The sequence below is a fragment of the Salmo salar genome, chromosome ssa03 (genome assembly GCF_905237065.1).
Source record: "Salmo salar chromosome ssa03, Ssal_v3.1, whole genome shotgun sequence".
Lineage (NCBI taxonomy): Eukaryota > Metazoa > Chordata > Actinopteri > Salmoniformes > Salmonidae > Salmo > Salmo salar.
Genome location: NC_059444.1, coordinates 52,107,715 through 52,126,762, shown reverse-complemented (window position 1 = coordinate 52,126,762; position 19,048 = coordinate 52,107,715). Strand labels below are relative to the sequence as shown.

At 45.8% G+C, this 19,048-nt stretch overlaps 1 protein-coding gene across 2 annotated transcripts in view; it reads left to right on the top strand.

Annotated features, from left to right (window-relative positions):
* Nucleotides 1-5,763: 5,763 nt before the first annotated feature.
* Nucleotides 5,764-19,048, top strand: part of LOC106600755 (serine/threonine-protein kinase TAO2) — a 36,171-nt gene continuing 22,886 nt past the window's right edge. Inside the window, exons 1-11 of one of the 2 annotated variants that reach the window (XM_014192362.2) lie at nucleotides 5,764-6,314; nucleotides 15,315-15,455; nucleotides 15,649-15,720; nucleotides 15,929-16,030; nucleotides 16,113-16,158; nucleotides 16,311-16,407; nucleotides 17,075-17,188; nucleotides 17,341-17,432; nucleotides 17,728-17,821; nucleotides 18,010-18,091; nucleotides 18,178-18,345. In XM_014192362.2, the coding sequence (XP_014047837.1) occupies nucleotides 15,324-15,455; nucleotides 15,649-15,720; nucleotides 15,929-16,030; nucleotides 16,113-16,158; nucleotides 16,311-16,407; nucleotides 17,075-17,188; nucleotides 17,341-17,432; nucleotides 17,728-17,821; nucleotides 18,010-18,091; nucleotides 18,178-18,345 (999 nt within the window). In that variant the 5' untranslated portion in view covers nucleotides 5,764-6,314; nucleotides 15,315-15,323. The remainder of the gene's footprint in view (nucleotides 6,315-15,314; nucleotides 15,456-15,648; nucleotides 15,721-15,928; nucleotides 16,031-16,112; nucleotides 16,159-16,310; nucleotides 16,408-17,074; nucleotides 17,189-17,340; nucleotides 17,433-17,727; nucleotides 17,822-18,009; nucleotides 18,092-18,177; nucleotides 18,346-19,048) is intronic. The other variant, XM_014192361.2, reaches the window with a different exon arrangement.

The window sequence follows — 19,048 nt, the reverse complement described above, 5'->3', positions numbered from 1 at the left end:
CATAGCCTGGTTCCTCTCTAGGTTTCTTCCTAGGTTTTTGGCCTTTCTAGGGAGTTTTTCCTAGGAGTTTTTCCTAGCCACCGTGCTTCTTTCACATGCTTTGCTTGCTGTTTGGGGTTTTAGGCTGGGTTTCTGTACAGCACTTTGAGATATCAGCTGATGTACGAAGGGTTATATAAATACATTTGATTTGATTTGATTTGATTTAACCTAGAAGTGACACAGGCATGGATACATTTTTCTGCATCATTTTTGGAAAGAAAATTTCAGATTTTTGCAATATTACGTAGATGGAAAAAAGCTGTCCTTGAAACAGTCTTGATATGTTCATCAAGAGAGAGATCAGAGTCCAGAGTAATGCCGAGGTCCTTCACAGTTTTATTTGAGACGACTGTACAAACATCAAGATTAATTGTCAGATTCAACAGATGATCTCTTTGTTTCTTGGGACCTGTTTTGTCTGAGTTTAAAAGTAGAACATTTGCAGCCATCCACTTCCTTACGTCTGAAACACAGGCTTCCAGCGAGGGCAATTTTGGGGCTTCACCATGTTTCATCTGAATGTACAGCTGTGTGTCATCCGCATAGCAGTGAAAGTTAACATTATGTTTTCGAATGACATCCCCAAGAGATAAAATATATAGTGAAAACAATCGTGGTCCTAAAACGGAACCTTGAGGAACACCGAAATGTACAGTTGATTTGTCAGAGGACAAACCATCCACAGAGACAAACTGATATCTTTCAGACAGATGAGATCTAAGCCAGGCCAGAACTTGTCCGTGTAGACCAATACCTGCTCATTAAGTCTCCTCGGGTTTCAGTGGAATTGGGATTCTCTTGGCTCCCTCCAGCGATACAATCCCATTGTTGACTGGTCTGCTGGTGCCATCATGGGCTGGAGCCGTTCTGCCACGCTCATTGCCTGAAGCCAACGCAGCCTGCCAGGGATGTCTTCCTGAGGGCTCAGAAGTTGCCTGGACCTCTCCGCCATTCCCGTGGAGTACCAGAACCTCTGGGAGGTGTTCAGTAAGGCCCGGCCACTTCGCTTCTGCCGCACCGGAAATTACTGTACTCTCTGTCGGGTCCAGAGACCAAGGTTATGGAGACATACATTGAGGACTCCTAGCTGCAGGGTTCATCCGTCCTTCTGCCTCCCCCGCCAGTGCAGGGTTCTTCTTTGTGGAGAAGGACAAAACTCTGCGCCAGTGCATCGACTACCGGGGCCTCAACGACATCATGGTGAAGAACCGTTACCCGCTACCACTCATCTCCTCTGCCTTCACCCTCTCCAGGGGGCCACCGTGTTCTCCAAGCTTGACCTACGGAATGCCTACCACCTGATGCGGATATGGGAAGGGGACGAATGGAAGACTGCCTTCAACACGGCCAGCAGTCACTACGAGTATCTGGTCATGCCATTTGGCCTTACCAATGCACCCAGCTGTGTTCCAGGCTCTGCTTAATGATGTTCTCCATGACATGTGGAACCTGTTCGTCTTCGTCTACCTTGACAACATCCTCGTCTTCTCCCACTCCACCCAAGAACACGTGCTCCACATCCGACAGGTTCTCCAACACCTCCTGGAGAACCAGCTTTTTGTGAAAACAGAGAAGTGTGAATTCCATCACTCCACCATTCCCTTCCTTGGTTACATCATCACTGCAGGGAGTATACAGATGGATCCTGGGAAGGTGAGAGCGGTGGTGGATTGGCCCCAACCTACGTCCAGGGTGCAGCTGCAATGTTTCCTGGGATTCAGCAACTTTTATTGCCACTTTATCCGGGGTTACAGCACCCTGGCTTCCCCCTTGTCTATACTCACCTCTCCCACAGTTCCGTTCACATGGTCCCCAGCTGCTGACCGAGCATTCCGGGATCTCAAATACCGTTTCACCACAGCTTCCATCTTGGTTCATCCTGACCCGACTCGCCAGTTCGTAGTGGAGGCCAATGCTTCGGATTGTGGAGTGGGGGCTGTCCTGTCCCAGCGTTCTACCCTGGACCTCAAGTTACATCTCTGCGCCTTCTTCCCTCATCGCCTCAACGCCACGGAGAGGAACTATGATGTAGGGAATCGTACGTTTCTCACGATGAAGATGGCATTGGAGGAGTGGAGGCACTGGCTGGAGGAGGCGGAGCATCTGTTCATTGTGTGGACCGACCACAAGAACCTGGAATATCTCCACACCGCCAAGCATCTCAAATCCAGGCAAGCTAAGCTGGGTGGGCCCTGCTTTTCACCCGGGTTCAACTTCTCCCTCTCATACCAACCGGGATCCAAGAATAACAAGCTGGATTCATTGTCACGCCGCTATAGCCCCACGGCTACAACTCCGGAACCTGAGACCATCCTTCCCACCTCGTGCCTGGCGACGGCACTCAGCTGCGGAATAGGGAAGCACGTTCGTGAGGTGCAGCATTCCCAGCCAAACCCTGGGGGGGAGGGGGGGCAGATAACCAGATGTTTGTTCCTGACACGGCCTGCTCCTCGGTCCTGGAGTTGGCCCACTCCTCCAGGCTTGCCTGCCACCCGGGCTCCCGTTAGACCCTGGCATTTGTGCAACAATGCTTTTGGTGGCCTTCCATGGTTCGTCACTGAATGCACGATCTGTGAGCAGAACAAGACTCCTTGGCAAGCCCCGGCTGGTCTCCTTCAACCTCTGCCTGTCCCTCATCATCCCTAGTCTAACATATCCCTGGACTTTGTCACGGGTCTCCCCTCCATCTGATGGCAACGCCACCATCTCTCACCCTTTGAGTGTTCTCTGGCTTATCAGCCCCCGCTCTTTCCTGAGCAAGAGGATGAGGTCGGCATACCTTCGGCCCAGATGTTTGTCCACCACTGTCGTTGTACCTGGAAGAGAGGCCAGTCAGCCTTGCTCAAGACCACCTCCAGGTATCGACGACAAGCGGACCGCCACCGGACCTCGGCTCCCCGGTATTGTCTCGGGCAGAAGGTATGGTTGTCCACCTGAGATCTGCCCCTCCAGGTGGAGTCCCGCAAACTTTCCCCCCAGTTTATCGGGCCTTTCTCCATCTCCCAGGTCATCAACCCCTCTGCTGTTCATCTTCTGTTGCCCCATACCCTCCGTATAGATCCCACTTTCCTGTTTCCAGGCCCACCCCTCTCCCCCGTCTCATCGACGGCCAACCGGCGTACACGGTGAGGTGTCTCCTGAAGGTTCATCCTCTGGGCAGGGGATTCCAGTACCTGGTTGACTGGGAGGGTTATGGCCTGGAGGAGAGGTGGTGGGTCCCCGCTAGGGACATCCTGAACACAGGCCCCATCGCTGATTTCCAACACCAGCACCCCGGTCAACCAGGTATGCGCCTGGTTGACCCTGATCTGTTTCACCTGTCTTTGTGCTTGTCTCCACCCCCTCCAAGTGTCACCCATCTTCCCCATTATATTTATACCTGTATTCTCTGTTTGTCTGTTGCCAGTTCGTTTTGTTTGTCAAGCCTACCAATGTTTTTCCGCTTGCTCCTGTCTGTTTCTAGTTCCTGTTTTCAAGTTTTCCCAGTTTTGACCATTCTGCCTGCCCTGACCCTGAGCCTGCCTGCCTGCCGTTCTGTACCTTGTCACACCACGCTGGATTATTGACCTCTGCCTGCCCCTGACCTGTCGTTTTGCCTGCCCCCTGTTCTAGTAATAAACTTTTGTTACATCAACGCTGTCTGCATCTGGGTCTTCCCTGAAACGTGATAGGTATGGCAACTGCTCGGCATCTCACCGCAAGGCACTACAGAGGGTAGTGTGTATGGTCCAGCAGTACATCACTGGGACCAAGCTTCCTGCCATCCAGGACCTCTATACCAGGCGGTGTCAGAGGAAGGCCCAAAAAATTGTCAAAGACTCCAGCCACCCAAGTCATAGACTGTTCTCTCTGCTACTGGGACCGGAGCGCCAAGTCTAGGTCCAAAATACTCCTTAACGGCTTCTATCCCCAAGGCATAAGACTGCTGAACAATTAATCAAATGGCTACCATGACTATTTGCATTGACACCCCCCCTTTTTTTTTCTATTGCTGCTACTCGCTGTTTATTATCTATACATAGTCACTTTACATCTATCTACATGTACAGTGCCTTCGGAAGGTATTCAGACCTATTGACTTTTTCCACATTTTGTCTTATTCTAAAATTGATTTTTTTTTATCCTCTACAATCTACACACAATACCCCATAATGTCAAAGCAAAAACAGGTTTTTATACATTTTTTCTAATTTATACCAATAAAAAAACAGAAATACCTTATTTACATACGTATTCAGACCCTTTGCTACGAGACTCGAAATTGAGCTCAGGTGCATCCTGTTTCCATTGATCATCCTTGAAATGTTTCTACAATTTGATTGGAGTCCACCTGTGGTGAATTCAATTGATTGGACATGATTTGGAAAGGCACATACCTGTCTATATAAGGTCCCACAGTTGAAAGTGCATGTCAGAGCCAAAACCAAGCCATGAGATTGAAGGAATTGTCCGTAGAGCTCTGAGACAGGATTGAGTCGAGGCACAGATCTTTATTTTTAATAAATCAGCCAAAATTTCTAAACCTGTTTTTGGTTTGTCATTATGGGGTATTGTGTGTAGATTGATGAGGGAAAAAAACGATGTATTCAATTTTAGATTGAAGTTGTAGCCTAACAAAAAATGTAAATAGTCAAGGAGTCTGGATCAAGGATGATCAATGGAAACAGGATGCACCGGAGCTCAGTTTCGAGTCTCATAGCAAAGGGTCTGAATTCTGTAAATAAGTATTTTTTTAAATAAATTAGCAAAGAATTCTAAAAACCTGTTTTCGCTTCGTCATTATGGGGTATTATGTGTAGATTGCTGAGTTTTGAAATGTTTTTAAAAAAAGACATTTTAGAATAAGACTAACGTAACAAAATGTGGATAAAGTCAAGGGTATACACTAGATTACTAACTGGGAGCTGTTTTGAAGCCATCACGACTCTGTCTTGGAACTCCCCCATTGTTGTAAAAAATATTTTGGAAGCTATAGCTATATTTTGAAATATATGTTTGTTTTTATTCTATTAGACACCTAAGTGCATGCTTTTAAATCATGAGCTAAAACAAAATTTTAGAAAATATATAAACGTTTTCCTTAAAGTATAATTTAGTACTACTGTTACTATCCCCACTACAACAAATAAATACTTAAATACATGTAATTTTGTCTTTGAAATATTTAATTGAAATAGTGTAGAATTCAATTAATTCCTTCTGGCTTCATGGCCTGAGCAACAGGCAGTTTACTTTGGGCACGTCATTCAGGCGGAATTCTTTTTTTAAGGGCCTAACCAGACGTTAATAAGAGCAAATTCTTATTTACAATGACGCTGGGCCAATTGTGCGCTTCCCTACGGGACTCCCAATCACGGCCAGTTGTGATACAGCCTCAGTCAGCCTAAACCAGGGTGTCTGTAGTGACGCCACTAGACCGTGCGCCACTCCTCCTGAGGATATTTTTCGGTGAACTGACTGAGTTGGGTGTAAGGTGTAACCACATTTTACTTGTAACTATTTCGGGCACAAATGATAGGCAGACCGAAATAGCAAGTTGTGGTTTCTTTAGTCCACCTGCCTGCACCTACGGGTGTGAGGCTATTTAGATATGTGTATATTTCACTCTCCAGCCTGAGAAAGGCAGCAATACGCATTACAGCGTCTAGTGTGCCGGAAGCGGACAAGAAGAAGAAGAAGACGCCCACACAGATAGAACAATGATATTTAGTCATAAAAATATTTGACAACCATGCTCGTTACTTCCGGTTTCCGCATGGCTCCCGCCCCACTCACAGCCATCTTGTTTTTTTTTCTGAACAAAAAAAGGTGTGAGACAGAAAAACACTGACGGGGGAGAAGCATATTAGACATTTTTGAAACTTGACGGAAAGACGGATGTAGCGATACAATACGATATGAAAGGAAGGGGAGCAGGCGAGGTGGAAGAAGACCAGCCGCACCCCGTATACAGCTAACGTTAGCTAGTAGCTAGCCAGCTAAGCTAACTGGCTAGTGGCTCACCAGTTCGGGACGGATTAAGTAGCTAGTCAGACAGCTAGCTAAGCTAGCTAGCTTCTGCTCAGCCCTACCGATAGCTAGCCTAGGAAATTGAGAACAAATCAAATTCGTCGTCGGATGTATGTGAGAAGGAAATCGATGACAATGCATCGTACGTCGATTTGAGACCCCCCCTCCCCCCCATTGAAAAGACCACCACTAACGTTACAAGCTACGGGTATTGGAGAAATTGTTTTTTTTCTGTAGCTAGAGCGGGATCATAACAAGCCGTGGTAAGTGTTGCAATTTATTGTCAACAATGATGGGTAGCAAGCTAGCCGTCCATCTTAGCGCTAGTTAGCCAGTTTGCGATTCTGGCCTTAGCGTGTATTTAGCATCAGAATAGTTACATATCAATTGACTGAAATTAATTGACCGGCCAGCTAGCGAACTAACCAGCTAACTGACATTGCATAACTAACTAGCTTACTAAACTAACGACGGTATGGTGTTTGCATACATCCATTGATAGCTAAACTCAGCGGACATTGACATGCCTGAGCCCCAAAAAATATATATCTATAACTATGACATAGTCTAATGTGGATAACTAGCTAGATATCTCAATGACAACCCCTATTTAAGCATAGACATACTTGTAAACGTGTAGTTAACAAAGTTGAAAGTGAGTGAGACTCATGCATGGTTTGGCAAGACCTAACGTTAGCCTAGGTCCTGGTTGAAAATATATCCCATCTTCAACCTAGGGCGAGACCCGGGTTCGAACCCCGTCTGTCACACAAGACTCGTTACATGGCATGACGACATATAAATAGAATGAATGACACACACTGGTTTTATTGTAGCCAAGCATTCCATGACCCAATTCCTTTCTTCCAGAATTAGTTAGTCTTGCTACATGGCTAGATCAGTCAGATCATGTTGGAGCGGCAGGTAGCCTAGTGGTTAGAGCATTGGGCCAGAAAGGTTACTAGATCGAATCCCTGAGCTGATAAGCTAAACAACTGTCATTCTGCCCCTGAACAAGACCGGTAACCCTGTTCCTAGGCCGTCGTTGTAAATAAGAATTTGTTCTTAGAAAGGTTAAATAAATAAAAATAAATGTTTGTGCTGTCATGAGCAATTCCTTTAATTAAATGCACAGTCCCCCACATTAATTTACCCACAGTTCAGCTACTATTGACCTACTTTACTATGATTCACATCACACTAAAAAGGGTGAATGCATACTGGAACAAAACGGGGAAAAATAGGGAATGGAAATTAGTGTAACGTTGGAGAATTGGATCAATTTCAAACCAACAATATAGGCCATAAATTCACATCAGCTGCAATAACTCCCTAGTGTTTATTGCTTGACAACACCTATCGGTAATATGCTCAGTGTAGCCACTGATGACATCACAGTTAACTAGTTCAAGACGTAGGTCTTCTGTGCCAACATGAGTCTCGAATTGACCCTAAAGTCGTGGGTTTGGTTCACGAAGCCCATATAATGTACGGACATGGTACGTCCTTTCCTCCCCCCCCCCACACACACACACTCTTGCACGCTAACACAAACACTTGTCTTGCGCACACATTATTTTAAAGGGTTGATTTAAAGAGAGCATCCAAAGCCCAGTGGGGGCCCTAAGGCGATGTCTTGATGCATTCACTCCAGACTGAATCACTGGAGTTGGTTATGTTAGCTCTGCTAGTTCCTCTCCAGCGGTCACACTCAAAACCGACCTAGACTTAGGCATCCTTCCTTTCTTTATTCCTTGAAATAGGCTAATCACTAATCTTGCATGACATGATTGGAGGAATCATCGATGGAAGGCCATGCTCGCACCTGTACAACCATGTGAGATCAGTGACTATTTCGAGGGAGGAAGGAGGATGCATTTGAAGAGTGTTTGAATAGGGACTTGGCTGTTTTTAATGGAATAGTTCACCACCAAAATCTACATTAGTCAGGTGGTTAGGCTGCATGTCATGATATTCCACACCATATGATGTAGCCTATTTGCAAACTATTAGATATCTGCAGGCCAGACATCAATCTTGAATTAATGGGAAATATAGGTGCTGGGTAAATCCACTTGAATTCAATCACTTTTTGACAGCATCCCTTTGGTTTTAAACCAAACTTTCTATACATGTTTGCCTGTGGAAGACTTGGTCAGAAAGTATTTTTGGACCTGAATGCCAAAACATTCAGGAGATAAAGGTGCTCAAAGTTGACCCATTTTGCATACCCCACAATACCATGAGACATCCATGTCTTCATCACTGGAAAAGCTTACAAACATGGTTGTCAAACTATTTTATTTGTTTTAAGAATACACAGTACCAGTCAAAAGTATGGACACACACTCAGTCAATGGTTTTTCTCTATTTTTACTGTTTTCTACATTGTAGAATAATAGTGAAGACATCAACACTATGAAATAACACACATGGAATCATGTAGTAACCAAAAAATTGTTAAACAAATCAAAATATATTTTACATTCTTCAAAGTAGCCACTCTTTGCCTTGATGAGAGCTTCACACACTCTTGGCATTTTCTCAACCAGCTCTACCTGGAATGCTTTCCAACGGTCTTGAAGGAGTTCCCACATATGCTGAGCACTTGTTGGCTGCTTTTCCTTCACTCTGCGGTCCAACTCATCCCAAACCATCTCAATTGGGTTGAGGTCGGGTGATTGTGGAGGCCAGGTCATCTAATGCAGCACTCCATCACTCTCCTTCTTGGTCAAATAGCCCTTACACAGCCTGGAGCTGTGTTTCGGATCATTGTCCTGTTAAAAAATGTAATTATTGTCCCAGTAAGCGCAAACCAGATGGGAATTCTGCGGAATTCTAAATAAATCACTGACAGTGTCACCAGCAAAGCACCATCACACCACCTCCATGCTTCACGGTGGGAACCACACATGCGGAGGTCATCTGTTCGCCTACTCTGCGTCTCACAAAGACACAGCGATTGGAATCAAAAATCTCCACATTCGGACTCATCAGACCAACGGACACATTTCCACCGGTCTAATGTCCATTGCTTGTGTTTCTTGGCCCAAGCAAGTCTCTTCTTCTTATTGGTGTCCTTTAGTAATGGTTTCTTTGCAGCAATTTGACGATGAAGGCCTGATTCATACAATCTCTTCTGAACAGTTGATGTTGAGATGTGTCTGTTACTTGAACTCTGTGAAGCATTTATTTGGGCTGCAATCTGAGGCTGGTAACTGAAATAAACTTATCCTCTGCAGCAGAGGTAACTCTGGGTCTTCCATTCCTGTGGTGGTCCTCATGAGAGACAGTTTCATCATAGCGCTTGTTGGTTTTTGCGACTGCACTTGAAGAAACTTTCAAAGTTCTTGACATTTTCCTGATTGACTGACCTTCATGTCTTAAAGTACGTTTCTCTTTGCTTATTTGAGCTATTCTTGCAATAATATGGACTTGGGTCTTTTAGCAAATAGGGCTATCTTCCGTGTACCACCCCTACCTTGTCACAACACAACTGATTGGCGCAAACACATTGAGAAGGAAAGAAATTCCACAAATTAACTTTTAACAAGGCACACCTGTTAATTGAAATGCATTCCAGGTGACTACCTCATGAAGCTGGTTGAGAGAATGCCAAGCGTGTGCAAAGCTGTCATCAAGGCAAAGGGTGGCTACTTTGAATAATTTGAAATATAAAATATTTTTTGATTTGTGTAACACTTCTTTGGTTACTACAAGATTCCATATGTGTTATTTCATAGTTTTTATGTTACTATTCAACAATGTAAAATAATTGAGCGTTCTTATCTAATTCCACATTTACTTTTCATCAGCCAACGAGATGAGTAGGCCTAACGAACAGCGAAAGCACTAGCCTATGTCCACGCAGTAATCGTGGAATGAAAGTCTATCACAGTATTACTTACCTGTCAGTGTTGTGATTGACTGTGATATAGGCCTAATGATTTCTCACGCCGAGAGTCAAAATGGGAAAGCTGTTCTGAATTTGTGGCTGTGTTATCTAGGCTTGAGCCTATTACTTTCGGTGTTGTTCCACCGGCATCAAGGACATGACAGAGCGATTTCCACTAGATAACACAGCCACAAAGTCAGAACAGCTTTCCCAGTTTGACAACAGATGCCGCTCCATCGGGAGAAATCAATAGGCGAATATCCCAGCCAATCACAACACTGGGATGTGAGTAATACTGTGAAAGACTATCATTCCGCAATCACAGCAGATATATTATGGGCATTTCTTAAAATTACAGTACAAAAATAAAATCCTGTGGAGCACCTTTTAAGTTATGAGTAAACCATGTCTCTTGCTCTCACGGCACTTTGATTTACACTTAGACAGAGGGACTGTGTTTTATATAGTGTGTGTGTGCACATGCCATGAGAGTTTGTGTCCATCACCGTGATATGTACGCTAGCGCTCTCTGCTGAGGTTGAGACCAATAATACATTTTTAATATGGGTTTGTTATTAAGTGCGCTTTGTGAGAACTAGTCTCCCTCTTTTTTGGTTTCTCTCCTCACTTGTTCTCAACCTTTCTATCTCTATACCCTTCTTTACTCCTCTTTCTCTCTCTCTACCTCTATTCCCCTACACTCTCTCTGCTAGGGCTGGGCGGTATACTGTATTTTTACTATATACCGGTAGTTATGCATGGACCCGGTTTGGGTTTTTGCTTTACCTTCTATAACAGTATTTGAATGTTTGGTTTGTTGAACGTGATAGGCCGTGTGTAACGTCCATTTTTATACACTGCTCAAAAAAATAAAGGGAACACTTAAAGAACACAATGTAACTCCAAGTCAATCACACTTCTGTGAAATCAAACTGTCCACTTAGGAAGCAACATTGATTGACAATACATTTCATATGCTGTTGTGCAAATGGAATAGACAACAGGTGGAAATTATAGGCAATTAGCAAGACACCCCCAATAAAGGAGTGGTTCTAAAGGTGTCACCACAGACCACTTCTCGGTTCCTATGCTTCCTGGCTGATGTTTTGGTCACTTTTGAATGCTGGCGGTGCTTTCACTCTAGTGGTAGCATGAGACGGAGTCTACAACCCACACAAGTGGCTCAGGAAGTGCAGCTCATCCAGGATGGCACATCAATGCGAGCTGTGGCAAGAAGGTTTGTTGTGTCTGTCAGCGTAGTGTCCAGAGCATGGAGGCGCTACCAGGAGACAGGCCAGTACATCAGGAGACGTGGAGGAGGCCGTAGGAGGCCAACAACCCAGCAGCAGGACCGCTACCTCCGCCTTTGTGCAAGGAGGAGCAGGAGGAGCGCTGCCAGAGCCCTGCAAAATGACCTCCAGCAGGCCACAAATGTGCATGTGTCTGCTCAAACGGTCAGAAACAGACTCCATGAGGGTGGTATGAGGGCCCGACGTCCACAGGTGGGGGTTGTGCTTACAGCCCAACACCGTGCAGGACGTTTGGCATTTGCTAGAGAACACCAAGATTGGCAAATTCGCCACTGGCGCCCTGTGCTCTTCACAGATGAAAGCAGGTTCACACTGAGTACATGTGACAGACGTGACAGAGTCTGGAGACGCCGTGGAGAACGTTCTGCTGCCTGCAACATCCTCCAGTATGACCGGTTTGGCGGTGGGTCAGTCATGGTGTGGGGTGGCATTTCTTTGGGGGGCCGCACAGCCCTCGACGTGCTCGCCAGAGGTAGCCTGACTGCCATTAGGTACCGAGATGAGATCCTCAGACCCCTTGTGAGACCATATGCTGGTGCGGTTGGCCCTGGGTTCCTCCTAATGCAAGACAATGCTAGACCTCATGTGGCTGGAGTGTGTCAGCAGTTCCTGCAAGAGGAAGGCATTGATGCTATGGACTGGCCCGCCCGTTCCCCAGACCTGAATCCAATTGAGCACATCTGGGACATCATGTCTCGCTCCATCCACCAACGCCACATTGCACCACAGACTGTCCAGGAGTTGGCGGATGCTTTAGTCCAGGTCTGGGAGGAGATCCCTCAGGAGACCATCCGCCACCTCATCAGGAGCATGCCCAGGCGTTGTAGGGAGGTCATACAGGCACGTGGAGGCCACACACACTACTGAGCCTCATTTTGACTTGTTTTAAGGACATTACATCAAAGTTGGATCAGCCTGTAGTGTGGTTTTCCACTTTAATTTTGAGTGCGACTCCAAATCCAGACCTCCATGGGTTGATAAATTGGATTTATATTATTATTTTTGTGATTTTGTTGTCAGCACATTCAACTATGTAAAGAAAAAAGTATTTAATAAGATTATTTCATTCATTCAGATGTAGGATGTGTTATTTTAGTGTTTTTTGAGCAATGTCGTTTACTCCGCTACTTTGAGTCATCCCTCTCCGCTCTCTCCCCATGCCGCTTTCCACACAGACCTAGTCCCATCCCGTCACTCAAGGGGCACATTTGTTGTTGCTTGACCACGAGACACTTTTGTTCCATCTGCATGGCCAATGCAGCACATGCTACAATGTTGATGACAACGATGCTGTTTCCACTTTGATCTTAATTTAAATCCACAAGCGTTCTACAATTACAATATTAGTTTGTGTTTCTTACATCGGCAAACAGCTAGTTTGTATTTTCTTAGCAAGTTAAGCTAAATCGTGTTAGCCACTAATGCTAATCGCTAGGTATTTGGCTAGCTAACTAGCTAATAAAAGTACTGAGTCAGAGCAAACTTAGCTGGCTAATACAGCCTGATACCAGTACTGGTAGAGGCTTTAATCAGCTTGTTTGTGCAACAGTATCTTCTAAATCAGAGGAATAGTCGAAGCATGAATATGTTGGCTATATGAATAAAGATTTAATGTAGCCAATAGGGTCCCCTAGGAAACATCACTTTGGTTCCTACCCTGTCACAATAACTCGTCCATGGCATTTCCATTCGTTGACATGTCAAACACAGTATTCAAAGTGCCCACTATTATTTATATTCTAACTTTAGAATTATAATCAACTTTCTATTTCCATGATTCCAAAAGTTCACCCAAGTGTTTTGTTCTAAATCGCAATTGCAACATTTGGTTAAAAATAAGGCCTAGTATTTTTTGGGAAATGCAGGCAATTATTTTAGGGTGAAGTTGAATTGAACAGTATAAAACAATCAGAATGGGGAAAGACCCATTGAAATAATTTAGAATATAAACTCAGCAAAAAAAAGAAACGTCCCATTTTCAGGATCCTGATAATTCGTAAAAATCCAAATAACTACACAGACCTTCATTGTAAAGGGTTTAAATGCTGTTTCTCATGCTTGTTCAATGAACCATAAACAATTCATGAACATGCATCTGTGGAACAATCGTTAAGACACTAACAGCTTAGACGGTAGGCAATTAAGGTCACAGTTTTGGAAACTTAGGACACTAAAGAGGCCTGTTTACTGACTCTGAAAAACACCATAAGAAAGATGCCCTGGGTCCCTGCTCATCTGTGTGAACGTGCCTTAGGCATGCTGCAAGGAGGCATGAGAACTGCAGATGTGGCCAGGGCAATAAATTGCAATGTCCGAACTGTGAGACACCTAAGACAGCGCTACAGGGAGACAAGACGGACAGCTGATCGTCCTTGCAGTGGCAGACCACGTGTAAGAACACCTGCACAGAATCAGTACATCCGAACATCACACTTGCGGGACAGGTACAGGATGGCTACAACAGCTGCCCGAGTTACACCAGGAATGCACAAATCCCTCCATCAGTGCTCAGACTGTCCGCAATAGGCTGAGAGAGGCTGGACTGAGGGCTTGTAGGCCTGTTGTAAGGCAGGTCCTCACCAGACATCACCGGCAACAGCGTCGCCTATGGGCACAAACCCACCGTCGCTGGACCAGACAGGACTGGCAAAAAGTGCTCTTCACTGACGAGTCGCGGTTTTGTCTCACCAAGGGTGATGGTCAGATTCGCGTTTATCGTCGAAGGAATGAGCGTTACACCGAGGCCTGTACTCTGGAGCGTAATCGATTTTGGAGGTGGAATGTCCGTCATGGTCTGGGGCGGTGTGTCACAGCATCATTGCCTGCAATGACAACAAGCTCAATCCAATCTCAACGCTGTGCGTTACAGGGAAGACATCCTCCTCCCTCATGTGGTACCCTTCCTGCAGGCTCATCCTGACATGACCCTCTAGCATGACAATGCTACCAGCCATACTGCTCGTTCTGTGTGTGATTTCCTGCAAGACAAGATTGTCAGTGTTCTGCCAAGGCCAGCAAAGAGCCTGGATCTCAGTCCCATTGAGCACGTCTGGTGAGAGGACGTTTCTTTTTTTGCTGAGTTTATGTGTTGCCACCCTAGGGTCACGCACTACTCATAAAGCAAATGTAGAACTTTTCTTAATCAAAAACATAAAATACAGTGAAAAATACCATATGATATGTTGGCCATATCACCCAGCCCTACTCTCTACCTCTTCTCTATTCCCCTGCACTCTCTACCTCTTTTCTCCTACACTCTCTCTACCTCTTCCTCTATGCCCCTAGACTCTCTTCCTCTTTTCTCCTACACTCTCTCTCTCCTACCTCTTCCTCTATTCCCCTACTCTCTCTTCCTCTATTCCCCTACTCTCTCTTCCTCTATTCCCCTACTCTCTCTTCCTCTATTCCCCTACTCTCTCTTCCTCTATTCCCCTAGACTCTCTTCCTCTATTCCCCTAGACTCTCTTCCTCTATTCCCCTAGACTCTCTTCCTCTATTCCCCTAGACTCTCTTCCTCTATTCCCCTAGACTCTCTTCCTCTATTCCCCTAGACTCTCTTCCTCTATTCTAGATCTTATTCCCCTAGACTCTCTTCCTCTATTCCCCTAGACTCTCTCTCTCTTCCTCTATTCCCCTAGACTCTCTCTCTTCCTCTATTTCCCTAGACTTTTTCCTCTCTTTACCTCTTCCTCTATATTTCCCTAGACTCTCTTCCTCTTTTCTCCTAGATTCTCTCTACCTCTTCCTCTATTCCCCTACTCTCTCTCTCTACCTCTTCCTCTATTCCCCTACTCTCTCTCCTACCTCTTCCTCTATTCCCCTACTCTCTCTCCTACCTCTTCCTCTATTCCCCTACTCTCTCTCTCTACCTCTTCCTCTATTCCCCTACCCTTCTAATCTCTGTTTCTGTCCCTCTCACTTTCTTTTCCCCACCATTTCCACCTTTCTCTTCTTCTCTATCCACTCTTCTCCACACCCTTTCTCTCTCTGTTTCCTCTACCTCGATCTCCCTTGTCCCCTCTCTATTTCCCCCCTAATTGTCTCCCTGTGTCCACCAGGCCCTGGCTATGCCCTCGAGTGTGCGGGCGGGCAATCTAAAGGACCCGGATGTGGCTGAGCTCTTCTACAGAGATGACCCCGAGAAGCTTTTCGCTGACCTCCGAGAGATCGGCCATGGCAGCTTCGGGGCCGTCTACTTTGTACGGGAACCTTTTATATTAGGGGGAGGGGAGAGTTTTGATTAAGAAAGTGTGTGTTTGCTCTCCTTGTCAACATGTGCGACGAGGTGTTTTGAGAGTTTGTGTGAGCCAGAACTTCTTATTGTTTTCAGTATTTGAAGGTTTGAATGGAGTGTGTGTGCGTGACTGTCTTTCTCGATGCTGTGTCCGACAGGCCCGAGATGTGCGCAACAACGAGGTGGTGGCCATCAAGAAGATGTCCTACACTGGCAAGCAGTCCAACGAGGTGAGGGAACGCGCGTCCGCACACACTTAAGTCGGCGTATAGAAACGGATGTGTTAGCCTGCACACTCAGGACCAGAGTCGGAACCCTTCCATAGGCTATTGAAGAATGGCGTAGACTTGTCCCTAAACAATCGACTTTATGTCTATTTTCCAGGATTCCCTGTGGCCTGGTGTTTAGTATTAACCCCTACTCTCTCGTTCTCCTCAGAAATGGCAGGATATCATCAAGGAGGTGAAGTTCCTCCAGAAGCTCCGTCATCCCAACACCATCGAGTACAGAGGCTGCTACCTCAGAGAACACACGGCATGGGTCAGTATTAGCAGTGTGTGTGCCCCCAGTTACACTATTTGAGTGTCTACTAATAATATGTCCCCCCCCCTCCCTCCCTCAGCTGGTGATGGAATACTGTTTAGGCTCCGCCTCCGATCTTCTAGAAGGTTAGTACACCATGGAAACAACTGCAGGGATTGTTTTGAGTCATGTTTAAGGGCATTTAGCATGTTTGTGAAGCTCTGTGTATAACTGGACTCTCTCTCCCTCTCTTTCTTGCTCTTTTTCTCTCTCTGTCTTTCTGTCTGTCTCTCTGTAGTTCACAAGAAGCCACTACAGGAGGTGGAAATAGCTGCTATTACCCATGGTGCTCTGCTGGGCTTGGCCTATCTTCACTCCCACAACATGATCCACAGGTAATATAATAGAAATATATGCCATTTAGCAGACTCTTTTATCCCAAGCGACTTAGTCAAACTACTACTACAACCTCTCGGTCCATGCTACAGTGTTGTCCGTATGCTGTCACTGTGCAGCGTCTTAGAGCGATTCTGGCTGTTCAATTCCAGTTCTGTTTTCAATGCTGCGCCTTTCAGTCTAGTCTGTCGTCATTGGTTCTACAATATCTACGTAACGTCTCAGGGATTTTACTCCGTGCTGTTTCAGTAGTCATTCCATTGTGGCCTTAATAGCCAGGGCCCATTTTCCCCGATAGCGATGGAACTTAGGCTTACTAGTGTTTTTAACTATGGCTCTTTCCTACAACGGCCGAAGATGGAACACGCGTTTTCCAAAACGCCACTACACGTGCGTCGTCGGAACGTGTGTGTGTATGTGTATATATATATTTTTTTTAAATGTAACTGCCCTTTTTCTGGCCCGCAAATTGATTTTGGCATACAAATCAGCCCCCCAAAAAAATCTATGCGCCCCTCCGTTGAATTTTGAAATCCTGCTGTGGCCCTCGAGCCAAAACGTTTGCCCACCCCTAAGTTAAATTGAATATGTTCAACGTCGTTATCTCTGCGCTGTCAACGTTAACATTGTGTTACCGTTGTGTCAACATTGCTCCTCTCCTCTCAGGGATGTGAAGGCAGGGAACATCCTCCTGACAGAGCCTGGCCAGGTGAAGCTGGGGGACTTTGGCTCTGCCTCCATTGTTGCCCCCGCCAACTCCTTTGTGGGAACCCCCTACTGGTGAGGAGCTAGAAATGCAAACTATGGACTATTCAATTCCTTGAGGGCCAAAGTACTGCTGGTCCTCTCCCGTGAATCTACAAATCCTCCCCCACCCCCTGCCCTACACGCCAGTGGCTGATTATAAAGGGATGGTTCACTCTTTTTCCCAGGATGGCTCCGGAAGTGATCCTAGCGATGGACGAGGGTCAGTACGACGGCAAGGTGGACGTCTGGTCTCTGGGCATCACCTGTATAGAGCTGGGTAGGCATCGCACACCACATCAAGAAAGAGAGAGTTTTAACTTCTGAAATCTAACAATGTAGTATAATATAGGAAATGTGAAGGCGTCTGACCAAATCCCTAACCCCTGGGAGTTGTTAATGGTCTGTTGTCTGTTTGTTCTGGCATTGTTACTGGGATTTAAGAGACTCAGCACTAAGCTGCTTTGGCTGCTAGCGAACATGTCCTCTCTCTCCCTTCTCTCTATCACTTGGTCACTTTCTCTCTATCTCCCTTACCTTCTCTCTCTCTCTCTCTCTTCCTTGTCTCCCTTTAGCGGAGAGGAAGCCTCCTCTGTTCAATATGAATGCTATGAGTGCCTTATACCACATCGCTCAGAACGAGAGCCCCGTCCTAGCGTCCAATCACTGGTGAGCATCACTCTCCCTCTTTCTCCCCCGTGCACAACTCTCCACTCACTTATCTGTCTGTCATTCACCTAACCCCCCCCCCTCTTGCTTAACTCTTGAACTCCTTTATTCATGATCTCTCCTTTACATCACTGTCTCGTTGTCTCTTAACCCTCTCTGTCGGAACTCTCTTCTCTCTCGCGCCGCAGGTCTGATTATTTCCGTAACTTTGTGGACTCCTGTCTACAGAAGATTCCACAGGACAGGCCTATCTCTGATGTGTTGCTCAATGTAAGACTGCAGCACACACCTCTTCCTCGTTCCTCCTCTCTTCCCCAATTTCTCTCTCTAACTCTTTGCACTTCCCCTGTCTGTAGCACCGGTTTCTATGTCGTGAGCGTCCCCTGACGGCGGTGATGGACCTGATAGCGAGGACCAAGGACGCAGTGCGGGAGCTGGACAACCTTCAGTACAGGAAGATGAAGAAGATTCTCTTCCACGAAGCCCACAACGGACCCACCCCAGAGGGAGGCGAGGAGGAGGAGGTAGGAGCTCTCCCCATGTTAGTAAGGCCCATAATGGACCTCCTCTGGTTGTAGTGTTGGGAGGAGGTGGTACGGGGCACACTTGTCTGGGCAGACCTGTGTCGTTCACTTAAAGTGCCTTCAGAAAGTATTCATACCACTTGACTTATTCCACATTTCGTTGTTACAACCTGAATTCAAAATGGATTAAATATATATTTCCCCCCCCCCATCTACACACAATGCCCCATAATGACAAAGTGAAAACATGTTTTTAGAAATATATTCACACCCCTGAGTCGCTACATGTTAGAATCACTTTTGGCAGCGATTACAGCTATGAGTCTTTCTGGGTAAGTCTCTGATGAGCTTTGCACACCTGGATTGTATACTTACTTAAAGAAATTCTTCAAGCTCTGTGAAGTTGGTTGTTGATCATTGCTAGACAGCCATGTTCAAGTCTTGCCATAGATTTTCAAGCCGATTTACGTCAACTAACTAGGCCGCTCAGGAACATTCAATGTGGTCTTGGTAAGCAACTCAAGTGTATATTTGGCCTTGTGTTTTAGGTTATTGTCCTGCTGAAAGGTGAATTTCTCTCCCAGTGTCTGTTGGAAAGCAGACTGAACAAGGTGTTCCTCTAGGATTTTGCCCGTGCTTAGCTCTATTCTGTTTCTTTGCATCCTAAAAAAACTCCGTCTTTGCCGATGAAAAGCATACCCAT